Source organism: Narcine bancroftii, chromosome 3, assembly GCF_036971445.1.
Source record: "Narcine bancroftii isolate sNarBan1 chromosome 3, sNarBan1.hap1, whole genome shotgun sequence".
Classification (NCBI taxonomy): Eukaryota; Metazoa; Chordata; class Chondrichthyes; order Torpediniformes; family Narcinidae; genus Narcine; species Narcine bancroftii.
In genome coordinates, this window is record NC_091471.1 from 204,001,246 (window position 1) to 204,028,884 (window position 27,639).

The 27,639-nt window shown below is 39.7% G+C and overlaps 2 protein-coding genes across 4 annotated transcripts in view; one reads left to right on the forward strand and one right to left on the reverse strand.

Moving 5' to 3' along the window:
• The first annotated feature begins 6,537 nt into the window (after positions 1 to 6,537).
• On the forward strand, positions 6,538 to 7,948 carry pou4f2 (POU class 4 homeobox 2). Its single transcript, XM_069922872.1, has 2 exons — positions 6,538 to 6,729; positions 7,013 to 7,948. Exons 1-2 carry the CDS (start codon positions 6,538 to 6,540, stop codon positions 7,946 to 7,948), a joined length of 1,128 nt encoding a protein of 375 aa, XP_069778973.1.
• A 10,178-nt stretch (positions 7,949 to 18,126) lies between these two features.
• The window catches only part of ttc29 (tetratricopeptide repeat domain 29), a 445,918-nt gene continuing 436,405 nt past the window's right edge, over positions 18,127 to 27,639 (reverse strand). For 2 of the 3 annotated variants that reach the window (XR_011354086.1, XR_011354087.1), the window contains exon 14: positions 18,128 to 18,234. The gene's annotated coding sequence lies outside the window, so the exon portion shown is untranslated. Of the gene's footprint in view, positions 18,235 to 27,639 lie in introns of all 3 variants that reach the window. The other variant, XR_011354088.1, reaches the window with a different exon arrangement.

Below are 27,639 nucleotides of genomic sequence, written 5' to 3' on the forward strand. Positions count from 1 at the left end.
CTTCATCTTGCACTGTGTTCGATCCAATTCAACTCGTAGTTTAAAAAATATTTTAGTCAACGGGCTATAAAAGTAGCAGGCTTGCAAAATGTTCTCTTGTGGGTGAGGTTGGGTATTTTGAAATCAAGATTACGCTTTTGCATTTTACTGGGCTTACCGAAACTTGTTTTTTTTTAAATTAATCAAGCAATATCAAAATTGTAATTTATTATTTGCCGTGTTCTCGTGTCACACTATAATTTCACGTTCTGACCGTAAATATATTCCCAAATGTTAGTTTTAAGGCCATTTGCATGTTATCAAAGAATTTGTACATATGCGGTCAAATGTCATATTAACTCTGAAAGGAAATAGATGTCAAGCGACTCTGAATCAATCTCACCAGAAAAAGGTATTATTTGTGTACATTTATTGGATTTATTTTGACATAGATAGAAGAGCTATGTGAAATGTAGGAATCTAATACATTTTATATCACAAATGGGATTTTAAATTCAACTGAATTTCAACTTGGTTTCGTAAGTTATATTTACCTCTTCTATGCGTTGCTCTCATATACTGATTAATATCCCCGATTCGTCAAATTTCGACAGTAATTTCCTGCTTTTACATTTCAGAGGATGCCTTCAGTCAGAATAGGGTTGGAATGAACTGGGGTCTCGTTCCCATAACTGAGCCTTTGCGAGATTCAAACTCAGAAGCAAGCAGAATCCTCTGGATTTGTAAAGAGGGAAGAGGAGTGGGGTGGGGGGTTAACAGACGGAACGCACTTACCAGAACTGTAGGAAGTAAAATAGTGATTCCTGACGAAGGCTCAGGCCCGAAACGTCGACTGCCTTTTACTTTCTAAGGATGTTGCGTGACCTGCTGAGTTTTTTCCCAGCACTTCTGTGTATTACTGTCATCTGACCTGTTGTCATGTTAAAGCGGTGACAATTGACGGAGAGGCGGGGTTCTTTAAGACAAGACGCTTGGGAAGTCGGTTAAACTACTTCAGCTCCTTTTTACAAGAATAAAATTAGCCCTCATCTAAACCCAAATGACGTTGCATCCTCCAATACAAGTCAATCTCAATGCCTTAAAATCAAGAGGGGGGGGGGGAATAATTCTTTTTAAAAAAGAGGCCACAAAAGATTTATTGAACTAGAACCAGGGCCCAACCACAAAGACTAGTTCTTCATTTTATCATGTGAAACGCAATTATACCATCCAAGCGATAGAAACGTTCCCAATTGCTTGGGCCTTGGGATGTTGAGTTGGGAGCTAATATACCAATCTAAGAGAAGAAGAGGAAAAATTGGCGTGAAAACGCAGATCAGAAATATTCTAAAAATTCCATTACAAGTGCTAGAGATTTTCGAATTTTTCATTTCTGCTACCAATTCCATTCTTCTGTGAGACACCTGTCTGAAATGGAAGCGGATTGTCTGAAACTTTGGTGTCAAATGTGGTCCCTACATGTATGCCAAAGCGCACATCCCGCCGCATGAAGACCATTTATCCCCACCCTCTGCGCTGCTTTCCACCCATTGGCCTCTTCAAACCCTGCTCTCGTTAACTCTGGGCGCGACTTTTCCAAGGCACCACTCCCTCCCCTCCCGACTTCTAGCAGTTATAAACTTCGCGTCAGAGAAAGCTGCGCTCCCTGCTCACGGAACCCTCTGCCTTTCTGGGCGTAAAATGAGTCCCAGTTAAGCCACACTTAATTTTCAAATACTTATTTATATTTTGAAAACCGGCATGCCCTCTTCCACCTCCGAAATCGGCGTAAACCATCCACCAAACCTCTTATTACTCTGGTCTCTTAATCATAATTAAATTTAACAGCCAAGATTCTAAACTTTGAAATGACCCCATTCTGGCATCTCTCCTTTCCTTTAAATCAGTCATTGAAACACATTGTGACAATCTCTTAGGACCTTCGGAACATTTTGCTTCTCTATAGGAGTTGCAGTATCAATAGTTCTTATTGAGCTCTGTTGTGCTGTTGAATGAGTGTGGTGACCGTAGCTGAGCTAAGGACAGTTTGTGTTGGTTGAAATAGACTTCCCTGAAACAGGTAGATTTGCTTCTTCATGAGATAATATCATGGCATCAAAATTTGAACCCGAAAGTATCGATGTATTTTTCTTCCAAAATTTGTTGCCGGAAGTGTTTAGCGACACGGGGATAAACTCTTGCAAATCGAAACTTAATTACTGGAAAGAAATAAAGAAGCCATTTCGATTAATTTATCGGACAATCCTGGAGAATCGAATCACAGTTCGGATTATCCAATTCAATTCTTGCATACCGTAGATAAAATGTGCTTTTAACTCACACAGGCACAGTAGAAGAAAACAAAATTGCATCAGGCTCCACTCAGAATTTGTTGTCATGAACACATCAGGAAACACGAGTGAAACATTAAAGTCTGCAGACGTTATGATTGTCGTTCAAAACACGCCAAAATGCTGGAGGATCTCAGCCGGTCTTTACAGCGTCCAAAAAATGTACAAAGGTTTAGAATGATGTAAAAGATTTGTAATACGACACAACAAATTTTTCTCGGTTTTCAACTCAAATCAGATGCAAAACTGAAGACTTCCAGTGGTATTTACATTTGAGAAGACGGTTTTTAAAACAACATTTATCATCCGGTGTTGAAACTTTCTTAGACAATGGTTTTTTTCCCCCTTTACTTTGATCATTTTGTTTCATGCACTTACAGTTTGGTAATTATGCACAAATAAATGTGTTTGGCGTGTTATGAACATAGAACTTTAATGAAGCCAACAATAAAGCCCTCGAAGATGATCTTTTACACATGAACTGATAATGGAAAAACTACATTTTCCTTCAACATATCTGTCATCGTCGATAAAAAAAAATTATGCATCGATTTAGACTCTCTGAAACATAAATGGTTTCGTTAAACTTTGATCATAAATCAGAACGTGCATCTATGCGAGGAGACAGTGATTTCCCTCTTGGTGTCTGTGGACTTGGATTATGAAGGCTGCTCAAATGTTAAGCAGTCCATTTGTGTGCTAAAGCTGGGTGAAGACTGATGACATTTTGCATGAGAGTGAATGCACTGCAGCTTTCCATTGCTTTGGGACCTCTAAAAACGTCTCTGTGCATCCAGATATGGGGAGGTGACCAGACAACGAGGTTGACTTGGCCATCCTGATATGCATTCCGAATGCTCCCTTCTCTTCATTCCATATCTTCGGTATATTTTTCATTCTGCTTCCTCTAAAAATATTTTACTTATCTTCATCATTCCCCTTACATATTGCATTCGCCCTTTGATTATTATTGTAGCTGGATCCCTGTTTGTCGTGCCGTATTGTTTGCATCTTTGCTGGTCCAACGCTTTTGAACTTTATCTCATTCACCCGCTAGTTTGGTTCATGTTCCTTTTTCGACTTTTACTTCCTAGAATTTCTCGCTCCAAACGCTTTCATCCCGGCCCGCACCTTCTGCACGGTTCATTTTCTCATTAGCGTCGAACGCCCCAATTTCAGTTTGACCATTTTTTTTTTCTTGTTTTCTTTTCCTCTCTACATGTTGTTAGATTTGTTATACCCTGACGTCCCGTGATGGGAATGGGGGGAGCTCCTGCAAACACCAGACTACAATGGAACCAGGGAAACTGTTAAATGTATAAAGAGCTCAGTTATCTTTTTGTGCTCTATACAATTAATCAATAGGCAAACAATACACGCCTTTTTTAATATTTGTGACTATAAATTCCTGGTTATTTTGGGATGCCACCTGTTGAGATAAATCTCCAGCTCTGAGAAAGAGGTTTCTGACGAAAGATTCTACTATAAATTGCATCTCCAATTCATAGTTTTTGTCAGACTTGAAACAGAATACGTCTTTTTTTTGAAGTAAACATCTCAGTCTAGTGTCGAAAATACCTTTTTCTTGTCGCTGTCTAACACCAAACCCAGCGATCCAGCATAACGTGAAATTACTTTCCTCTGTTATGTCCCTTTTTACTGAAAAAAAAACTTTTACGATTTGCCTGTGGTTACACAAGGATTTGAAATATTTACAGCATATTGAGAAAACTCATCCATAACTGGATTTTTTTCTCCACAGTCTGCTCTCATTGCAATGGTGACGCATGAATCGGAGCTTTATGTGAGTGTGTGTGACTATTGAAATAAGTACGCAACTTGATGTGTCTTGCGTGGACAAGTGCTTGAGCAGTTGGGAAGGAATTGGGGAGGTGTTCTGCCGTTACCAAAAATCATTTTGATTTTAACATAAGCACTTTGAAAGAATATTGCCCATATAAAGAATTTCTGTCATGGATCCAAACGAAAAGCCCAGTGGAGAACTAAAAATAAATAACAAACAAGAAATAGTAATGAAAAGAACTAGGTTCGTTTCTATAACGCATTTCGCGCCCACGGGGCCAGGATACTAATGAATGGTGGTGTTAATAGAACTTTTACAATCATCTGAGATTTCGGTCTTACACAAAAGACAGCAATTCCGTGAATGTAAAGGCTCCTTCATGTGACCACTAGGTTAGCGTGATGCGTGTGCAACTTGAACATTGACTCACCGATATAAGTTGTTCAAACTCAATGTGAAGCACGAATGACACTTCGGAACTGACAACTAACCCATTGCCAACTTTACTGGGGGGGGGGGGGTAGTAAATTAGGATCACTCGCTTAATCCGCTCCTGTATGAAGGAAATAAATAACAGAATCAAACCAGAACTGATTTGCAAAACATCAGATAAAAAGCTGTGCTGTCCATAAACATTGATCAGAAATTGAGAGAAAAAAAACTGGTGCCAAAAACATACTTAGAATTGTCCAACAGGAACACCCTACTATGTTGCAGGGATGCATAGTTGCATTATGATCAGAGCTCCGGGACTGTTTAGATTAACCTGCAATATTTCAGTGTTTAACCCCACCACCCCCCCCCCCAAAAAAAAACCCACTAATGCAACATCTGTTGTAAGGAACTAATGCATTGCCTACAGATATGATTGTGAACAATTCCAAAGAAGAGTAAATCTGCGCTGTTGAAATGTTATAATAAGTTAAACAAAGTGGATAATCCTTGTTAATTAGAACATAATTTCGGGGTCTAATTCCATCCCTGATGAGGATTCAAAATTATTATTAAATTCGTATCAATAATCTTCTGCTCGGTCTGCGTGTTGCGTTTTAGGGTTCTTTATCAGGTACTAGAGATGGGGAAGGGATAGGCACTTCAAATTGCCATCAATATTAGACCGTGTAGACGAGCCTTCACGAATGACACATGTACAATTTATAGACACAAGATATTAGCCCGCTGCTTCTCAATTTTTGTTCACTTATTATGAAAACTAATAAATTTGTCATCGGGAATTACGTATACAAATCAGATGAGGCTCAGCACATTACATATTGAATTCCCGTGCCTCGCGAGTTTAAATGAAATTTCAATCTAATCATTCCTTTCTGGCCTGGTCCTAATTTGCTTAGAGATGCTGCTTGACTTCTTTTCGGGCGCAATGAAAGCGCTATTCGCGCGATAATTAAATGATCGTCAGGCTTTTAAGTTTGATTTATTTTCTTTCGCCCTGTCTTGAGAGGACGTGGGGTAATATCATTTCTTGATTCCTACTGAAACTGCAAAGAGGAACGTTACAGAAAATGATCAAAATGGCAAACATGCAATCTCTTTGCAGGGGGCTGTTGAAAATCTAGATGCGACTCACATTTTAATAAAAATGTGTAAAATAATTCCCTTATTTGAAAGCAGCGAGAATTTGTACATTTTAAAAATGAGCATTACTGAAAGTCTTCCATCCAACGGTATATAAAAGCAAAACAATATGATGATGACCGCCGAAATAAACTATGAACAGTGCAGCTAATGTTGCTTGCAATAACTACCTATTAAATGGTAACCTGGTGACGGCATCTACAGATCCAAAATCCTGCCGGAGGTGGGGTGGACAGGGGTAATTACAATGCTTTATTTCGGCACATGCCGAGCGGGTGGACCATTTGAAAGGAAGGAGGGAAGACACCCCGCATGCGTACTGCAAGCTAATGGATACAAAAAATCTCCGAAGTGGGACCTGAGTCGTGCCCCCACCCCCCCGTTCCCACCAGGTGAAACGCGACAGACTGGACCGCCAGCAGCCTTCCGCCTGCGAGCCACGAGCAGCCGAGCCAGCCCGCGACCAATAGGCGCTCAGGATCAACATCCACACACACAGCCCCCCCCCCCCCATCCCCAAACACCCCGACACGCGCGCACACCTCCCCCCCCCGCCAGAAAGACAGCCCGCCAGAGCCCCACGCGCGCGCACTCTGACACCCCCCAAAGTCCCTCCATGTCTTTCCCCAAGCGACCTGCTCGGGCAAGGTGTGCAGCAGCAGCAGCGCGAGACTCGGCCATCCCCGCGCGCCCTTCCCCACCGAACGTCGGCCCGGCCGCAGCCCCGCCGAGCCCGGCCCCGCGCCAGCGCCCCGCGCCAGCAGCAGTCCCGGGCCCCCGCCAGCCGAACGCCGCCGCTGCAAGATGATGATGATGATGTCAATGAACGGGAAGCAGGCGTTCGGCATGCCGCCGCCGCACTCGTCCAACCTGCCCGAGCCCAAGTACTCGAGCCTGCACACCTCCTCTGCTTCCAACTCGTCCTCCACTCCATCCAGCAGCAGCAACACCAGCGGCGGCGCAGAGGCGATGTGCCGAGCCTGTCTCCCAACCCCACCGGTACGTATATGCATAATCACCGCTTAGAGGCACATTTTGACAGCCTCCTCTTTCCCCCCCTTTGCTTGATGTTTTTTTTTCATGTCTGCAGAGCAAATCACCCAACACCTTTCAACTTATGTATTCAGACTGGCTTGCCGTTCATATTAATTTTTATGACCTGGGTGGTGTGTGTGTGCATGTGTTTTTAAAGGTTTTTTTTAACATTCTGGAAATGTTTTAATCCTGGAGTCGAGCGAATTCCCTGCTGACAGGAATGTGTGCATTCTATTTGCAATTGCAGAGCAATATATTCGGCGGGCTGGATGAAAGTTTGGTGGCCCGCGCCGAAGCTCTGGCGGCTGTGGACATTGTACCGCAGAGCACCAAGAGCCACCCGTTCAAGCCGGACGCCACCTACCACACCATGAACAGCATCCCGTGCACCTCCAGCTCGTCTTCGGGTCCCATCTCTCACCCTTCGTCGCTGGGCTCGCACCAGCACCAGCACCACCACCACCACCACCACCACCACCAGCACCAGCACCAGCAGCACCAGCCGAGCCTGGAGAGCGAGCTTCTCGAGCACCTGTCCCCGGGCCTGGGGCTCGCCGCCATGGCGGCGCCGGACGGCAGCGTGGTGTCCCCGCCGGCGGCGGCGCCGCCTCACCTGAGCGGCCTGGCCCACATGCACCAGGCCATGGGCATGGGGGGCCACGGCTTGGCCGCCTCCCACGGCGCGCTGGGCTGCATGGGCGAAGTGGACGCCGACCCCCGCGACCTGGAGGCGTTCGCCGAGCGCTTCAAGCAGCGGAGGATCAAGCTCGGCGTGACCCAGGCGGACGTGGGAGCGGCGCTGGCCAACCTGAAGATCCAGGGAGTGGGCTCGCTCAGCCAGAGCACCATCTGCCGCTTCGAGTCGCTGACGCTGTCGCACAACAACATGATCGCGCTGAAGCCCATCCTGCAGGCGTGGCTGGAGGAGGCCGAGAAGTCTCACCGCGACAAGCTCAGCAAGCCCGAGCTCTTCAACGGCGCCGACAAGAAGAGGAAGCGTACGTCCATCGCCGCGCCCGAGAAGCGCTCCCTCGAAGCTTACTTCGCCATCCAGCCCCGGCCGTCGTCCGAGAAAATCGCCGCGATCGCCGAGAAACTCGACCTGAAGAAGAACGTGGTCCGCGTCTGGTTTTGCAACCAGAGACAGAAACAGAAACGGATGAAATACTCCGCGGGCCACTAGTGCCACTCCCAGGGGCAGGAGAGAGCGAGGGAGGCGGACTGCAACTCCTCTCGCCCGTCCCCAGTGAACCGCACTGCCTGAACCGGCCAGGACCTTGCCGTGGGCCGCCAACAAGTAAGACAGGTTTTGCTTTTGGTTTCCTTGTTTTAAATGCCACCCACTGCCACGGAAAGAGGACTCATCAGAACCCCGACTGTCACTTGGTGCGAGCCGAGAAATGCAGTCTCCAGATCAACAAATCACAGCGTGTTTTTAAATCGTTTACTCACTCACTCACTCACTCACTCACTCACCAGAAGGAATAAGGCTCTCTTGAAATTACAGTGTTTCTCTGTCGTTTATCTGTGGATTATGTTTTGGGTTGCATTCGGGTTTGATCCCACTTCCAAATATCACCTCCTGCTCAACTATTTTCCCTCCGCGCCTTGTAGTCAAGGAGCACGTCCAAGAGGCCCTGCTCCCGTAACGTGCAGGACTTGTAGCTGACGATTTGATGGGACGTTCTCTTGCTATCGATTGCTTTAAGGTATGAGCCCAATGCTTTTTCCCCACCGAACTCTTCTCAGGAGCCCTTTTATTCGGATATCATACCTCCCGCTTCCTGCTACTGTTTCAATTGAAAACCGAAGAGATGGCCCGATTTTGCTTCTAAATTTTACTTTGAGACCCATTCACGCCCCCGTCCACCTCCCCTATCTGTGTCTGAAGGCTATTATTAGATGACTGCAAAACAGCCTGAGCCTGAATTATTCATTCAACCCGTCTACAAAGTTAATTTCGTGTTCACTCGAATTAATTCCGCCTGTTTAATTCAAATTGTGTTAACAGCGGGGCAAATAAAAGGATTATTGGATTATTTAATCGTTAATACAGTATGTTGGTTGATAGAGTAGAAGAAAGAAAGTGGTCGGAAATAAGAATAAGTGGCGATTTTATAAGAAAATAGACGGTGTAAACAGACCGTGTGCAGACTTTCCCAAAAGACAAATACATAGGATTCAGGATACATTTCTGTATGAAATTTAAAATACGATTTCCTCATTCAATTGTGTTCCGGAAGGGGGGGGAAACTGTAAAGATTTGAATCTGGGAAACGAATCCATGTCGATCGACCATTAAAATGCAGCATAGTTGTAACTGTCTTGGCATCTGTTTTTATTTTGAATGGAGTTGATTTTTACTGAGATTTTTAAATTGCTTTCGAGGAGGGAGAAGGTTTGTCGAGGTGCATTTATCAATGTTGAAAGAAAGCTGCACATTTTCATGTAAATGGGCGACTGATGCACTTGCTGTAATACCTTGTTGTTTGGTACTGGCCTATCTTTTTAAAATATTAAAAGTAAGGTACATGGGACTGTACCTGTATATTGTAAATATCATTCAGTGGACGATGCACATATAGATATATTCTTACAGATTTGGACGTGTTGCAGTTAGAGCAGAAACATTTTTACGTGACAAGCGCACGATTTCTGTCTGGTGTTTGGTCTCTTAAACATTTTGTTCCTTTGTTCTGGAGAGATATTCCATTTTATTTATTGCTGTAATTTAATGTTAATTTACTGACATTCTGGTTATTAAGATAATTTATTTCATTCTGGAAATCCCTTTAATATTCTTTCGAAGTTGAATCCTTTTAGTAGAATATTTATATGTTGTATGTTTTCATTGCAGTCGTGTTCTTGGATATTTGATTAACTATCTCTTTGGATGTAGATAGTTTTATCAGGATGGGTTTTGATTTCTTAGCATGTAAACATCGTGTTTTTGAATTAAAACCCATCAGCTCCTAACTTTAAAAAAAAACAGCTTTCATAAACTAAAGCAAAATCATTGTACTTTTTACTTTATCTGATCATGTAAGATTATGCACATCTTTAAAATAAAAGGTAATCTATTGACTTCATTGTTGAATTTTATTGCTTGGCAGTGTGGCGTTGAAACCTAACTGTAAATCCGGTCAATGAATTCATTCGCTATTTTCCGATTTTGTCGAAATATTTCTTTATCATTTATAATCTGTAAAGAAGCGGGTTAACGAACGAACTCAAAGTATTGGTACGACACAAAAAGCTCCATATTATTTTACATTATATTAAATCAACGCGTTTTATAGACTACGGAGCATTGATGTTTTGCCGCGTGGTGAAAGAAACATGATTCTGTAGCTAATGCTTTAGCACTTAATGCCCGTATTGCCAGTAACGGGTAAAAGGTACCTCGGAGAGATTGCAAATATTCTATTAGACTCCAATCAGGGAGTCTGTGGAGACTAGGATCTGTCCCAGGAGCTCCAGGCTGCCAGATGTCAAAGCTCGGCGCTCTCACACTGTCAGCCAGGAGGCTATTTCAGGACGTACATATAACGTGTTTGCAGTGTTTCTACTGCACAAGAAAGGAGCATGTTGAATAATAAAACCAGCAAAAACAAACAAAAAAAACCCTAAGCTTTTGGATGGATGTTTATGCAATTCGAATCTTTTACAAATGGCAGGTTGTTTAGAGCAGAATCCGGAGTCTAGGGAATCAATGCCACCTAGAGTCGCCTTGTGCATTTTGGCTTCTTAACTCAAACGGCCATGTAATGTTACTAAACCAAATAATCTATCAGATTTTCAGTGTACAGTCTATTAGCTAACAATCTTGAGTATTGTGCTTCATTTAGAATTGTCCAAAATCTGCTGAAATTGGGCATTTTTTTTTACTGTTGACTGTATTGACTAATAATATCACTATTCATACCGGATGGTTTCAAATAATGCCAAATGATAATAGGATTAGTGCGTTCAGTTCGGAATTACTTTATTTATCCTTAATTCCCCTAAAGGCTAATTAAACAGTGAACTACACCAGAACACTCAATTAATTCCCCGTAGCAAGCCTTCGTTGGTTCCTGTAAATTCATTTGATTGTAGAACTATTAGAAAGAGAATGGCCGTTTATTATTAAAGTTTTCGTCTTTAAAATTGCTTGAATAGAACTAAAAAGTTAATTGAGCAACAGCGGGATTGATCTGGGGCTTGTAGATAGTGAGCGAATTCGGGGAGGCGGGCCCAAAAGTCAATATTATTTCAAATAGAATGCGTCTCTGCAGCTTCAAAGAATGGATATTCTTCGTCTCACCAGATGATGTTGTAGCATATTCCTTATTCTTTAAGGATAGCCATCTGCAAATGCCTGATTCATGCGCTTAAAACGAGAAACAATACATCTTTGGGAATGCTCATATGTACCAGATTGTTTAATCGGTTACTTCAATCAAGGGTTAATATGTACGCCAAGTTTTAGAGCTCAGTGACCCGTATGACTCTAACTTGATCTTCGAGTCATTAACAGATACCGTGACATATAAGTGTAAGCGGTTACAAATTATTTTTACAATCGATAGAATACTGCTGCTGTACTCCATTACGTTAATAAGAAACAATGCGAAGCGTTTAGGCTCACGTTCCCCTTGTTAGACCTTTCACACACTGCCGCATTTGTTGAATGATACAAGTTGTAAAACGAACACGTATTCATCACATTGTAAATGTTAAACATATGAAGATGAACGCGACTTTAAAAAGGTGTGCAACAAAAGCGAATAATTTCTTTCACCCCCCACCCCCACCCCTCCCACAGACACACACGCACACACACACACAATGTGCTTCTTCGAATATAAAAGGGAAATGGGTCCTTTTTCTTCTTATTTTCCATTAGAAAACTTAGATTGCAGTATGTTTCAGATTGAATGTACCCATATAATTTGAATACAGACAAAAAGGCATAGCATAAACATACACATCAGACAGTATCTGAAGGAGGTTTTGTTACAAAAGATGTAAAACTATTACTTTTCCTGTTTTTACCAAGAGACCCGGGAGTGATTATCATTTAATATAATGAATCATGTTCCCCATACATTTCCGGAATACAAGTGACAGATGTTGGCAGTAAAGAGGTGCTCTCATCTTGTTAATTACATCACATTTTCTAAAAAGCTGCGAAGTTCCTACTTAAAATAAAATAACGTGTAACTGAGCATTTTCAGTGATCCTTTCCAATATTCATCCAAGAGAGTTGGATCTCTCCAATTACCATGAGAATAATGAAGCCCCCGTTTCCGGGACAGTTGCTAAATACTAAAAATGCCGAATATAACTTTTTGAAGAATTCCTCAATACTCAGAATGGGAGACTATATTTAGAACCCTTTGAAATGCATGAAACTTACCCATTCGTTATTGAACCTCATGGCATAAGCGATAAATTGTTTATGTCGCCTTCTTTAGGTGACCCGTGTGCACTTACATTTAATTTCCTAACATTGTAACATGCACACTTCGTTCTCCGCACTTCGAGGCCATGGAGGTATTACAAAGGCAAAATGACTAAAATTAGACGGACATGCGACTTATGAAGTCTGATAAAAGTTACACTTTGAAACTTTGTTAGGTCAACAGCCATTTTGAGATGCCAATATCGCATGTTATCTTTTCCATTGGTTAAGGTTCCCAATTAAATTACATTTTTTTGTTTGGCGGGGGAAGGAGTGAAAAGGACCTGCACATTAAATACCGGATTGTTAACACCGATGAGTTGATAAATACTTAAAAATATAAATAACGCTTAATAAGGTGTCAGAAACTACGAGTCTGAATGCAGCAATGATGATCGAAAAGCCAATAAAACATGACAAAATTAATGAGATCAATACAATTACTATCTTGAGGTGGGGATGTAGTTTATGTCAAATTAACTATGGAACAGACAGCAGGAAAATTATCTAAACTTTACCTCGCCCTCTAAATGAGTCATTCGCTAAAAGGCTATTACGGGAATTAATAAATTACACAGCGAAAAGCGAAATCCAGATAATTACAACGAATAAGTAAGTAATCATTAGTTATCTGAGCTAATTACTCTGGGTCACAGAGAGTTGGAATTTGAAATCCTCACCGGGAATTAAAATTAACTTTGCACAGTGCGTGTCTCTGCTTGACATCCTCAATCTAGTCACATGGTCAGCTCCCGAGTGAGGAATTTCTCCGTTAATTTAAGAGGGGAGGAGAAATCTGAATGAGAATGCTGTGAACTGGGAGAGAATTCGGGTTCCTTCATGTTTTCATTTTCATCGTTTAGATTTTAAATCAAAATATATCTGTTTATCATTTTAATTAAATATCAAGATTCCAATTGTAAAATTCAATGTCAACATTACTTTGGTTTATAATATGAAACAAACAACACCGATGACGTTACACTAAGAAAATAGAACACAATTTTATTATTTGATAGGCTGTGTACCTAAGATTTCCAATATCACATATAATAAATTATCCTTGATTCATAATTTTTCACACAATAAAAATCAAATGTCTAATCCCTCAGCCAATTTCTGCCATATCTTGCATTCGTAATTAGGGTAAGTATTCTTTCTTCAAGAACGAAGGATTAAAAAATAAATTTGACGATATTCTTTGGTACTGATAAAATTTTAATGAAGTCTGGGATCGGTGGAACACTGCCTTGGGACGCGAGAGAATATTTTAACTGTACATTTACAACAACTGGCTGCCTTCAAAGACGTGACTGCTTTTAATCTTGAATTAACAGAACTATTGAATAAAAGTTGATTTTTTTTTAAACAAGGCTCCCAAAATAGTTTATCTCTTCAAAAAAAACCCAGACCCTCTTTCGGAGTGTTTGTCCCTTAGCAGCTCTAAACCAGCACACATTAGGTCTCCAATTACATTTTCGTTAATAATAAATGGCTTTGGTATAGAGGTGGCATTATATCGTGCTTTTGGAAGTTTAAAAAAAATACGGTTAATGCAATATTAATCGGTTGTAGTGGTATAAGAATGAGTGGTGTTTTTTTCAACCAGAAATCAACGGGCACAAGACATGAGTGAAGGGGAATAAACGTCCATTGTGTCATTGTATTTTAAACAATGCTTTTTGGGTGAGTAGATGAAGTATTCTGTATTTTTTAAAAAATCTGAATTGGTGTCAGATCAATGCGGTAGTATTTAATGCTAATATATCTTACGTCTTCCTTATTTGCATTAAACCAAAGAGTTTAACGCTCCGGGAATAAATATGGATCGTCTTTCAAGATTATATTTATTTATAAGCAGTGCGTACAGATGACTGGGAAGACAACCGATTTTGCAAATCAACCAATGGATATTTAAACTGACAGGTGGTCTGCTTTGTATGACTATTTTGGGCAAAAAAGTAAGGGCTTCTTAACCATGAAATTTAAACAGAACTTGGTCTAATAAGCTAAGTAGTTAAATTATAATAATGATGTTTTAAGAAGCAAAATCACAGCTTCCTAAATGGTGATTTGAAGGAATATCACGCCCAAATCCAAAGAGGTTCCTTCTTTTGATTCCATTGAATATTTGTTTTGTTTATTCGAGTAGGCGATTGTTGATACACACTTCTTGTAGTTGGAGTACATTTGTAATGAAATAATTGGAGTCGTAAATCTGTTCTTGTGCAACGTTACCATGTTTATCATTTCAAAACAAAAGCACTTTTTTTTGTTGTCCTTCCCGTTGATTTGGAGATAATCCACAGCAAGTACATAGCCTCACTTAAATCTTAAACCCATATTCACAATTTTCGTAGGATGCCTCGTTTCAGTAGCATATTTTAGCAGCCAGGGTATTTCACAAAGGACTTATTTCCACACTGTAGTATAATATACCCATACTAATGATATAATTAAAAATCCCTGCCCTTGATTGTTTTAGTTCGTCAACTGTCATAATGTGTATTATTTGCTTGATAAACTCATTGCAATATTTTCCCCAAAGTTTATCCAATGGCTCAGTATATCTTAATTTTCTATCTCTCTCTATCTATCTATCTATCTATCTATCTATCTATCTATCTATCTATCTATCTATCTATCTATCTATCTATCTATCTCTCTATCTATCTCTCTATCTATTTCTATTTACATATCTGTCTATTCGTTTGTCCGTCTTTCTATATCTATCTATCTATCTATCTATCTATCTATCTATCTATCTATCTATCTATCTATATATATATATATATATATATATATATATATATATATCTATATATCTATCTGTCTATTTACATATCTGTCTATTCGTTTGTCCGTCCTTCTATATCCGTATATCTTAGTTTATCTATCTATCTATGTCTGTCTCTCTATCCACCCTTTCATTATAGCGACTTCCTTTACTGAGATAGACGTGTACTTTTCTACCTTCTCCCATGTGAATTTTCGAAACTGCGTTCATGTGACCTTTTTACAATATCTTCCATGTTGGCTTCCAGTGCTCAGCTGATGACAGAATAACACAATTCCCCTTTTGCAGCGCGATTCACGCTAGTTATTTAATTGTACCGCCATTTCTCGACATAATAAGAACATAAACAAATAAAGCAGATCTCTTCATACCTCAGTTTATAAGCGATTCTAATTATATATTTAAAGTAATCTGGTCCATCCCATCAATCCTTGCTTGTGGTTGGAACTTTAATATTTATGTGTACTTGATATTTATCTTAAAGATTTGTATTTTGGGGGTGAAGAATGTAATATATAAACCACAAACAAAGGGCGGGCGGTTCAGCTGAGCTGATAGATTTACATTGTGACATTATTGATGGCGAGTTGTTATTGGCTACATTCACGAGTCCAACATTTAATAACAATAGCACGTTTATAACCAACGGTCTATAAAATATTTAAATACGGGCTAAAAAAACAAGATTACGGTTACGTTTAAAAGCAAACCTATTATTGCTGTGTGGTCATAATTGTCAGGAAACTAATTGAGAACAAAGGGTAAACACGAACATCTGTAGACACTGTGGTTGAAGTAAAAATATAAAGCTGGAGAAACTCAGCAAGTCAAGCAGTGTCCTTTATACTGTATTGCAAAGGTCAAAATACATAACCGACGTTTCGGGCTTGAACCATACCTTGATGAAGGGCTCGTAATGGATTTTTACCTTTGCTTTATAAAGGACACTGTTTGACCTGCTGAGTTTCTCCAGTGTTGTGTTTTTAATTGGGAACAAATACTAATGAACTGTACAAGAAGTAGCGTCATTGATACAAATACCTTCGATAATTTCATCAAACATCACTTTTAATATCTGGTTTTAGAAACACTCGATCTGATCAACAAGTCCCTCACAATTTAGATAGTATAGAATATCGATCGTCATCTCTGATTATACAGGTAGAATCTAGAATATCAGTGGACAACACAATGTTATGTGGATTTTACATTTGAAAAATACACTTTCATTTGTGGGGAGGACTCCTCCGAAATATTAGCAGGAACAATGTTTATCGTCAAATTGTGTTTTATAAATTGCGCCGAAAAGTAGATCAAAACCAACACGACCATCGCTAAATAACAATGCACTCCCCCTCTATACGTCAGAATGACTGAACAGGCGCACATTTCCAGACTTGTTCCAATGCATCAGTGCAAATCTGTTACAATGGTCTGGCCGAAAAATAAACAATCCAAGGGCAGAAGTAATGCTTGAAATGTAACATGTTTGAACTAATAAAATACCACCCCTTTTAATTTATCTGTCCCGTTCACAAGTATGAAATATATAATCACTGTATCGATAGAAGGAATCGCCTTTAAAATCGTGGAACCAGCATTTTTCATATTCCAGTTGCTAAAAGGTAAACCCACTCACCTTTACCCTTCTAACCCGGGTTGTTCTTCAGAATTAATAACAGCTAACGCTCAATATTGTTTCAGATCAAGTCTAATACCATGCGTGGGTATTCAGTGTAACTTAATTGCATCCATAAAGATGTACATTCTTGTCCAAAAAGAAAACACCTCCAGGATTACTGAAATGTTCCACAACATGGAATTCTAAATCTGAGAGAGCACTGTTCAGGTTTGTCTTTGAAAAGAGCAAGAGGTCATCATATTTGAATTAGGTCTTGATTTGTGTATGGATGTATTTTCTGTATTGAGTATATATTGTGCAGCTCCTTGTCAACTACATTCTGCCGCAGATCTATTAATCATTTCCACAAGGAGTGCCAGTATGTCAGCGCTTTACTCGCTCCTCAGTTTATACAGAACGGAATCATTTACATAAAGTCCTTTAGGCAAATAACTGTTGGGGCTCTAATTTATATCTGATCGAAAATTAGCCGTCATTATGCGCTCCATTAGCACTGTCTTTAATGTGGTTCTAAGCACCATTTGTCAAGGCGCTTGTTAATATCCTTCAAGTCTTTAAACTTGAGAGCTCATTAAAGTGTGGGCCGCATTATTGATGTCGTTTCGATGAGAGTTTGGACGAATGACTGGATACACAGTCCTTTCTTGAAACTCCACTACGTGTACAGTTTATAAGCAGGAATACAGGGAAGAGTGGAAAATAGTTGCGAGATTCAAAAAGTAATTTTAAAGGGCATCAGACATTTTGTTTTCTTTCTTTCTACCACATTTTAGGGCTCAACCCGCTGCAACAGGTATTGACACCCGAGATGAATGAATTCCATAGTTTCAAATTATTTTCTACACTTATTACATGTTTGTTATGACTTCTAATAAGTCTGGTCGAAATGGCTGCTAAAGAGAAGACTAAAAAACCCAAGTTCATTTGGTAACTTCATTATAGGGTATACATTAGCTCTAACACCGTTTACTTTTGTACCTATTTAGTTATCTGCTAATAATAAAATGATCGCCATTAATTTCTCAGAAATCAATTAACAAATGTGTTTGTTATTTCGTTTGATGTTCCCAGGATTATCGGAATCACAGTCCATGTGTCAGTTCGCTGTATTGGTGGGTATTGATATTTGTGAAGACACGGCTCCGCCTTCCCGGCTCCCTTTGTTATTTCCAGTTCTCCCTCCCATTTCTGTGATGTGCCGCAGCAGGGCCCTTGCTGGGCTGTATCTGGGAAATTGTCCCTGGATGGTTGCTGGTTGTTCAGCGATTACTCAACACCGAGCAGCAGAGAGCTGCGTGACGGGCAGCAAAACTGCTCCCATTTGATGATTAAGTTGAGCTCGCTTAATTACGTCGACGTTATTACATTATATATCAGTTACTCACATGGCAACACAAAGGACAATAAATTACCACCAAAAATTGGAAAGAATCCACACATTAATTTGAGCCGTGGTGCCATTACGCAGCATACCGAGTTTATTGACAGATACCTAATTATTTCAACAGGACACCAAGCATCCTTTCATTTACTGGGTACACGACGACTCCGAACAGCCAACATGGACAAGATGAACACCGACATCTGGTGAGGACAACACAATTAAAAATTGTCCAGTAGAAAGGTAACAATTTAAAAAGACGAAATCAGGCGATTAATTCCAAAAACACCTTGGGGAAAAGCATTTCAAATACTTGGTCAGCGCAGCGATAGATTCGAGACCCGGAGAATGCCCAACTTTGGAGATTTTTATTCATTTGTTCGAAACTAATGTATGTTTCAAGCAAAACCGTCAAGTGATGGGGAGACCCATAGAGTTAGTTACAATGCTCCAATGTTACCCATATATAAATTAAAGGTCTCTTTAGTGATGACATTACTCTTACGACATTCAAGAACACAAAATAAAATGACGGATTTTGTTTTATCCATTGCTCATGTGAGTTTGGCGGGGATGGACGGTGAGGGGTACCTTTGAAAACTGTCGTAGTTAAATCGCAATGCAATTAAGACTCGGAGACAGCACCTTATCGGAGCTGCGTTAAACGAAAAATCCGGCCATTATATAATGTTAGCACGTTGAGTGAGAGGACCTAGATACGGGGTTAACTCAATAAATGGTCATGCTCACTAAAACAAAAATAATGCAACTGGAGATAACGTTAAAGCCACGAGAGATAAAGTTCCCTCCTGAAAGATGGAATTGCAGCCAAATTAACTTGGAAAGTGAGATATTTCTTAATATCTTAAGATAAGCTTCTCCTTCCATTATTATGGGTACTCCTTTATATAATCCCACGTGTAGTCAACGGCACTGTCTGATTTCTAATGGCTCATTTCTTGAAAGGACATCTATAGGTCATTTTCAGCCGCAAACACTGGAAGGTAGCAAATATGAGAACATTTATTGTTATGGAAATCTTCCGTTCCCTTGTTTTTACGGGTTCCTTTAGGCGATAGTAATAAACAGAGTAATTAGAATGCTAAAGACAGATGTAAATAAAAGAAACCAGGCTCTGCTGATGGATGAGTCGCTGGGTCAGGCCCTCATCAAACAGCCCAGTTGGTAGCAAATGATCCTCTCCATGCCAATGGCCTTGGGCAAAAACTAGAGGACAGGGAAGTGGAGGGGGAGAGATACCGGGCAGGGCTTTTTTTGGCAATAATTACATTAAAATGTCACCGCATCTGAATAGTAGGCAAGAAACGCAACCAGACACGGTCACACAAGGGCTGTGTAGTATTATTTATTATTTCGACAGGGTATTCACCTCTTCTTACTCATCCCTGTCGTCTAATTGGTTCAGAAAATATGCATGTAAAAGCTACATTACTTTTTAAAGGATTCCTCGTAATCTGGATTTATCGCCACTATTTATTACTCCCCCGTTTTTGCATTTCTTTTTATTTAGAACCCCAGTTCGATTTCCACCCCCTGTCTATTTAAACATCCTTTGTACCGTCTGTACTTCTACCGAACACTAGGTTTATGCTCGATCATGCCTCATTATCATGTTATTCGTTATCGCCCTCCAGTTGACGAGGTATACAGTACACAGTTCTATATTATTTATTATACTATATAAACAATAGATTAGAATAATTTTATTAAAATATTTTCCCCGACCTTCAGCGCAGAACCATCTCACCGAAATGCAACCCGATATTATCCGGAAACAAGATTTTAAGTGTGCAGAGTTTGACATAATTAGATTGAGATGCAAGATACATACAAGTTTCTACCCATCACTTTAAAGATAGTTTAAACCCTTTCATCGATTACGCGTTCTACAGCCTTGATCTAGCTGCTCAGTCAGACATGAACAGAAATGCTAACCGTTTATTTCCCTCTAAAAAGTTGACAAGTATTCCGGAAGTTAACTTTTATATAGATGTTCCAAGTGGACACGGAAGGACATACTATCCTCGCATGTTAGCTATTTAAATGAAAGAATCACACAGGCGGACTCTGCCAGGACATCGTAAATCGACCAATACATATTACTAGCCTTGGTCAATAACTCCAAAAAATAATGAAAGCATTGCACAGAACTGTAGTAACAAATCGATATTTTTGGAAATATACTTTTCAAGCACCATTTGAAGAATCCTGCCGGAATTCCCAGTCTGTATTTGTTTCCATACAAATAGAAATGAAAGGCTCAAGCCCGAAACGTTGGTTATGTAACTTTATCTGAGCTACATAAAGGACATTGTTTGGCCTTCTGAGTTTTTTAGCATTGTGTTTTTATTTACTTTTATGCATTTTCCAAGAAATATGGCAGTTACAAGAGTCAACACGAAGAGCACATTATTTAAAAAAAGACATATCCCACCATTAAATGATTACATTGTGTTTCGTGAATCTTTAAGATCTCACTTCCAAGAGTAGATTTCACCATTCTTTCTGTTCGTACACGAAATATAGTGGGCGTAGCCTTCATTTTACACCCAAATGTGCGTGGCGTTTACCATTCAATTGACCTTCGGGACACATATTAAAACTAGATAAACTAGAATGGATTCTTTCATGGTTTCTTGTGATAGTTGTCACAGTATCAACTTCTCAGTAAAATAGACACAGGCTTAATCTTCTATTTAAAGTGTCCCTTGATCTTACACTGTTGGCGCATTAAATGTTAAGTTCTCATTTCATGACACATTATAAAGTAACATGAAATGTGCAACTTAACTTTACTATAAAATCCTAGATGATCACTGGTGTCTGTGAACTTTAAGACGACAAAGCAAGAACTGCACGTTATTTGATTTGTTATCAAAGTGCAAGTTGCGTAAAATATTCAGTGAATCTCAAATAAGACAGCGTGAAGGCAACAAATTAAGCGGCGAAGAAGATGTAAAGGTACACAGGCATGAAGTTACACTTTCTCAATCATAAAGTTTCAAAATAAATTAGATACCTGTCGTTATAGAACTGAAAGATACAGCGCAAGAAAAGGCTCTTCGGCCCACGATATCTTTGCTGTCCATGATGCCAAATCAAACTTATCCCACCAAACTGAATATGACCCATATCTCCCCATCTCCTGTCAGTTCAGGTGCCCGTTTAAATGCCTCTTAAATATCACTTTCGCATATATTTCCAGCACCCCCCTTGGCAGACCGTTGTGTGTGTGTGTGTGTGTGTGTGTGTGTGTGTGTGTGTGTGTTCACATTTAAAGCACTTTAATTGTAAATCTTTATTAAACCTTTCCCTTCTGACTTTAAACCTATACACTCTAGTATTTAATATCTCCGCCCCGGAAAAAAAAAGCCTGACTTATTTAGGCTTCTCGTAACTTTATAAACATCTGCCAGATCTACCCTCAGCCTCCGACGCTCCAGAAAAAAAAAACAACCATCAGAATATATGTAAATTTTAGCAGTGGAATGCTATCTCTATTTTTCAAAGTTCCACTTCTTGTAATCTTTGTGGAGAAGTTGTGTCAACAGTAGCTGTTGGAACAATACATGGAATGTGAAAATAACGTTTCGTACTTGGGCATTTCAGTAGATAGGTCCACGAAAAGCATTGGCAGCTCCACAGTTCTAAAGTTCCCCTGATGTTAAAATGTTTGGCTACTTGTAGTGCCCATTAGACATAAGGATACATTTCCCATCGGGCGTTCAGTTATCTGTAATCCACCTTTTTGCGAAAAGAAGCACGAGACGTTGTGGCTGAGAGTTGTTTTTGTTTGAGAATTTCTCGTTTTGTTAAATTATTTCGTGATTTTAGGTGGACCGTACTTCAGCTCATCGGGTTCATATTAAATTGAAATAATTTTATTTCATTAAAGTTTAGAAAACGCGTTATAAAAATGAGAAGTCTAATTCTCCGTCCATTTAAAATATCTTGGTATCTTTCGGAGTGCCATGCATTTGGCAAGGTCAAAGGATCGTGGCCAAAAGCTCCCAGCTGCTCAATACTGTTTAAAAAGAGTTGCACCTCCCCCTCCGATAAAGATGACAATTTGTGACCTTGTAGATTTCAATCATCTTGAAATTTATCAGTAAGTGCGAATAATGCGTTGGTGATTTTATTTTACTGTGCCATGATCATATATCTTCCAACATTATACTCGAGTTTTGGAAACAGAAACTCAGGTTTGAAAATAAAGACTAGATCGTGCAACAATCTTTTCGCAGGTTTGATGTGAATGGACAATGAACGACACCTGCAAATGTGCAATGAAGCAAATAGAAAAGACAAGTTTATGACCAAAGGATGAAATAATTGCGGAATTTCATGAATAAAACTTAAAATTCTCTTTGCTGAACTTTATATTCTCCCTTGCACACTTTAACACTTGATCGCCCGCAGCACAGCACAACCCCGAATGCCTTGAACTTCGCTGAATGATTCAAGAGGAGACAGGAGAACAATGACGGGGATAGCTGACATTTAAAAGAAAAATAGGGTTAGATTTCTTCAATCGTGAGAGGGAACCCATGGAAGAAAATGAGAGTCTGGAAACGAAAGAAGAAAATGATTCGGTCGATGGAATTTTCAGAGCAGGAAAAGTTAGGCTGAAAGTAGAATCAAGTTGAAGGTCACCAACTTGAAGTGAAAGAAACAAGGAATCTGTGAAATTCGCGCGAGAAACTGTTTCTCTTCTCAGCCAATATAACCCACACTGATTCGGCAATAAAAAATAAGTCTTTCATAGACCCAACTTCGCATCCAAAAGCTTTAGGCATTTGCCTTCATGCGATCGCCAGAGCTCTGTTCGCTTTGAAACCCGAGCCACCACGTCAGGAGGTTCTCCAGTGCGCTGCTGTTGTACCGAAGACTGCTCCATACTGATAATGAAGGTCTTGTCATGACTGACCGTTTTCTAGTGAGAGTATTTACTTCGTTTTTTAAAAATTTATATTTGTTATTTATATCTGTATTTACTTATGGACATCTTTTCAGAGTCCTGAACCAGGGTTTTGACCTGAAACGTCAACTGTGTATTTCCCGCCACAGATGCTGTTGAGTTCCTCCAGCATTATTTTACTCCGGATTTCAGCATCTGCAGTGATGGTGTCTGTACATCATTTTTGATTGGCCTTGAGCAGCTTGGTTAATGACAATCGTGCAATCCAGGCACACTTTTGGTGCTCTCAGCTCTGTATAAATGTTTTCACCTGTCCCTAGATCCACAGAAACTTAGCTCTTGGTTTCCTCAGTGATGCAAGCAGCTGGTGGATCCTTTTCATTGAAGTGTGGCAGGCTTCCATTCCCCTGTTCTATTTACGCGGTGGCAAAACAATTGCAAGTCAAAGCAACGGGTCCATGTGTCAACCGATTCGGATGGGAATGCACCTTGTTCATGACTTCATCTTATTTCCGTTTATACATTAAAACATCGTCTCCAACGGACTTGGTTCCAGGTTGAAGGTTTTCGTGGTCAAATAAATCACACAGATCCTATATATCTGATCCTCACCCTTCGAGGTCACAGTGGGAAGGCTGAAAGAGGCACACATTTATTGATGTGTTCCCTGAAGGTATATAGTTAAACATGCAGCAGGCCTGGCTCAATGTTAGAAGATAAAGGTCAGGTCAAGTCCCATTCTAGTCATTATCAGGTAATCTAGGTTCGCTCTGCAGTGTCAGAGGTGCTGTCTTTCAGAGGTGACATGGAGCGGAAACTCTATCTGCCATTTATAGCAGATGCAAAATATCTCAGTGATCTGTTTTGGAAGGAAGCAGGGTAATTTAATCTAGTGTCAGGGCTGAAACCTAGACGACAGTTAAAATAACGAAAACAATTGTATTTACTTGGCAATCTACAGAACTTTACTGTTACATGCTGTAGTCTTTTCTACACTGCAACAGTTAATACTTGAAAGATAACCCTCTGGTAACAAAATGCTTTCTAGTGTCTTAAGTTTGTGAATGGTTGTGCAGAACCAAGACTTTCTTTTCATACAATGGCATGGATGCCTGGTCTCTCCCTGTTCATCTTCTGCCACTTAGTGTTAATATATAAAAAAAATTTGAGTTCCAGTGTAATCTCATTGCAGGAGTGATGGAAAAGCCCCCTCCCCATCAGTTTTGAATGTTCATAGTTTCACTGTGCATGTCCAGTTCAGCAATTGGGGCTTTGATTTCAGCCTGAATCTGTTTACTGGTCCAAATTTGGAGGTCTCTGACCACATTGTGTCAGATCAAAAAGCTTGCAAGTTGCTTAAAACTGAACATCGGACTTTATCATAAGCAGCTGGAAGATATCACTTGTCAACCAGGTGGATGTCCTGAGGTAAGACCTGGCATAAGAATTGGAGTGGGCCATGGAAATTGGATTGTAATTATGAGAATTATGAGTTTTAAAGACAGACCATGCCTGCTTATTTGGAAGCTTTTGTTGCTAGTGAAAGTTCTGTTGAAGATTGCAGAATGGGGGGGGGGGGGGGTGGGGGTGGGGTGGGGGGGGGGGAGGATTTGTAATGTAAAATATCTAAAACATGTATTAGGTGTCCAGCTCATGATTTTACCATCTGTCCCCGCATATAGGAGAACTGTCAAGATTCGCTTGGTATGTGCCAAAAAATAAATCTGAGGGACGAGGACGCCTGCATTCTCTCAAATTGCATTCTAATTCCTTTTTGCCCCTTATTTTCAAGGACTCGCATTTAGGAAATCTTAAATAAGGATTTATGTAACATAATTTTCAAAAGTCACATAATTTACATTGTTTGTTATGTTGATAAGGCAAGTTGTTGCTTTGAACCAGGCATTACCCCCTTCCCCAAGTATCATATTAGAATGGATAGAGAATTGTTTAATGGACAGATGCGAGAGAAGTGAATTTGACAAATATTTTTCAGGTTGACAGACAGTTACTTGAGGATGCAACAGGAATGCACACTGAACCCTGAGCTCTTCAAAATGTACTTTCATTGATCAAAAAGTAGAATGGAATGTTCCCAAGTTGACTGACTATAGGAAGATAGGTGTGAAAATGAGCTGAAAGAGCTGTCAAAGGGAGGTTGTACATGAAGGTGACAGGCAAATTAAATATAGAAACATTTTGAGGGGAAAATTGGTTAGAAGAATGGTAAAAACAGAATATATTTCAAAATATGTAGAAGGAATAAATGTACAAGAACATCAAACAATGTGGAAGGCACATGGCTATTGAGGCCTTTATTGAAAGCAGGCTGGAGTAAAATGTAAGGCAGCTCTATTTAGATTTAACAGGGCTTTGTTGCAACCACATTTGGATTAATGTGGACAGTTTTGGGCTCCACAGATCAGGGTAAGGACAATCTAGCCTTGTAATCAATGCAACATTTAATTACAAGACTGATTCCAGGGTTGATGGGAACACTGAATTGAAGCAAAGAGTGTTGTGGCCCTGAAAATGATACTGTCTTCTCCTTTCCATTCACTCATCCTCTCACATGGCTTTGAAAATTACTCTCCATCTTGAAAGCACTAATTAATCCTGTTTTCACCACAAGTTGTCCCATTTACAGGAAGTGAATTCAGTTCATAACTATTATTTGGGCAACTGCTTGGATCACCTGACCTCAATTTCCCAGTCAAGGTCAGGTGACCTAAGCAGTTGGAAGCAAGATTTGAAAAGTTCAGACTCAGCAGAAAGCAGCTGATTGGGCAATCGAGGTCAGACTATATGGATGGAGCTGAGGAACGGGAAAGGTGTGTTTACACTAATGGGATTGTAATAACCTTCCAATAGTCACCGAGAATTGGAGGAGCAAATCTGTAGAGAGAGAGAGCAGACAGCTGCAGAAACATAAGGTTACGATAGTAGGACATTTTAACTTTCTACATAGAGATTGGAACTTCCATACTATAAATGGGCTGGATGGCTTAGATTTGCATTCAGGAAAGTTTTCTCAATCAATATATAGAGGTACAAACTTTTAGTTTTTTCCATGTTGATAGCCAGATGAGAAATTTTACTGAAATGGAAAGATGGCTCATCCCCTACTCATACACAGTGGTTGTATGATGTAATGTCCTATTTAAGTTTAGAGAAAATTAGGTTTAATATCAAAGATAGAAAATTTCAATTTATGAAATTGTGGGGCCTATTCTTAGAATTTTTTTATAATTGGAATTAATAATTACTACATGTTCTGGTGGTTCTTTGCCTGTTTTCTGGGGGTTGTCAGTGGTTCCACATTAGATTAGATTCAAGTTAGCTTTAGTTTTTTTGTTGTTTTTTTAAATTTTATTCAAGCTATTTCAATATATGGCTTTAACATGGTTGAATGTTTTTGAGGTATTACAAGCAATTATTGATGTAGTTTTATCTACTTTTTTATTGGCTTATTTTTGTGTGTGCTTACATGTATACAAATGAATTATTATGTAATTGCTAATATTGTATTTATCTTATATGTTAAACTCAATAAAAATATTTTAAGAAGAACCAACTAAATAAGAATGCAATACTGGATCTCCTATTAGAGAATGAGGCAGGAAAGGTGACAGAACTATGTGTTGGGGAACATTTTGGGTCCAGTGATCATAATTAGCTTGAAACTAATGACATTATGATCACTGGACCCAAAATTTGTGAAGAAGAGGTCTGGTCGTTGAGTTGAGATTCTAAACTGGAGTAAGGCCAATTTTGAGGAAATGAGAAAGGATCCAGAATGTGTGGACTGGGATAAGTTGTTTTCTGGCAAGTATGTGTGAGGTAAGTAGAAGACCTTCAAAGGTGAAATTTTGAGAGTACATAGTTTGTATGTTCTTGTCAGGATTAAAGGCAAAGTTGACAGGCATTGGGAATCTTGGTTTTCAATGGATATTGGGGATCTGGCTCAGAAAAGCAGAGAGCTGTATAGCAGGTATAGGCAATGCAAAGACAGCAGGGTACTTGAGAAGTAAAAAAATGTAAGAAAAAACTCAAGAAAGAAATCAGGAATGCTAAAAGATGACATGAGGTGCTTTGATAGACAATGCAAATGAAAATCCTAAGGATTTCTACAGTTACTGTATATTAAGGGCCCAAGGATAGTAAAGGACAAAATTGATCCCATTCAAGATCAGAGTTCTTGGTTAAGTATGGACCCAAAGGAGATGGGGAGATCTTAAATGAGTTTTTTTGCATCAGTATTTACTCAGGAAACTGGCACAGAGTCAAGGGAAGTTGGAAAACAAGTAGTGAGGTCATGGAGCCTATATGCATTAACAAGGAGGAGGTGCTTACTGTTGTAAAGCAAATAAGAGTGGGTAAGAGCTTGATAAGATATTCCCTTGAACATTGAGGGAGGCTACTGTAGAAATTACAGGGGCTTTGGCAGAAATATTTAAAATGTCCTTAGCCACAGGCGAGGTGCTGGAGGATTGGAGGGGAGCTCATGCTGTTCTGTTGCTTAATAAAGGCACCAAAAGTAACCCCGTAAATTATAAGGCAGGTGAGCCTGAACACATTAATAGGTAAATTATTGGAAGGTGTTCTAAGTGATCGGATGTACAAGTTTTTGGATAGCCAGGGACTAATTAGGAATAGTCAACATGGTCTT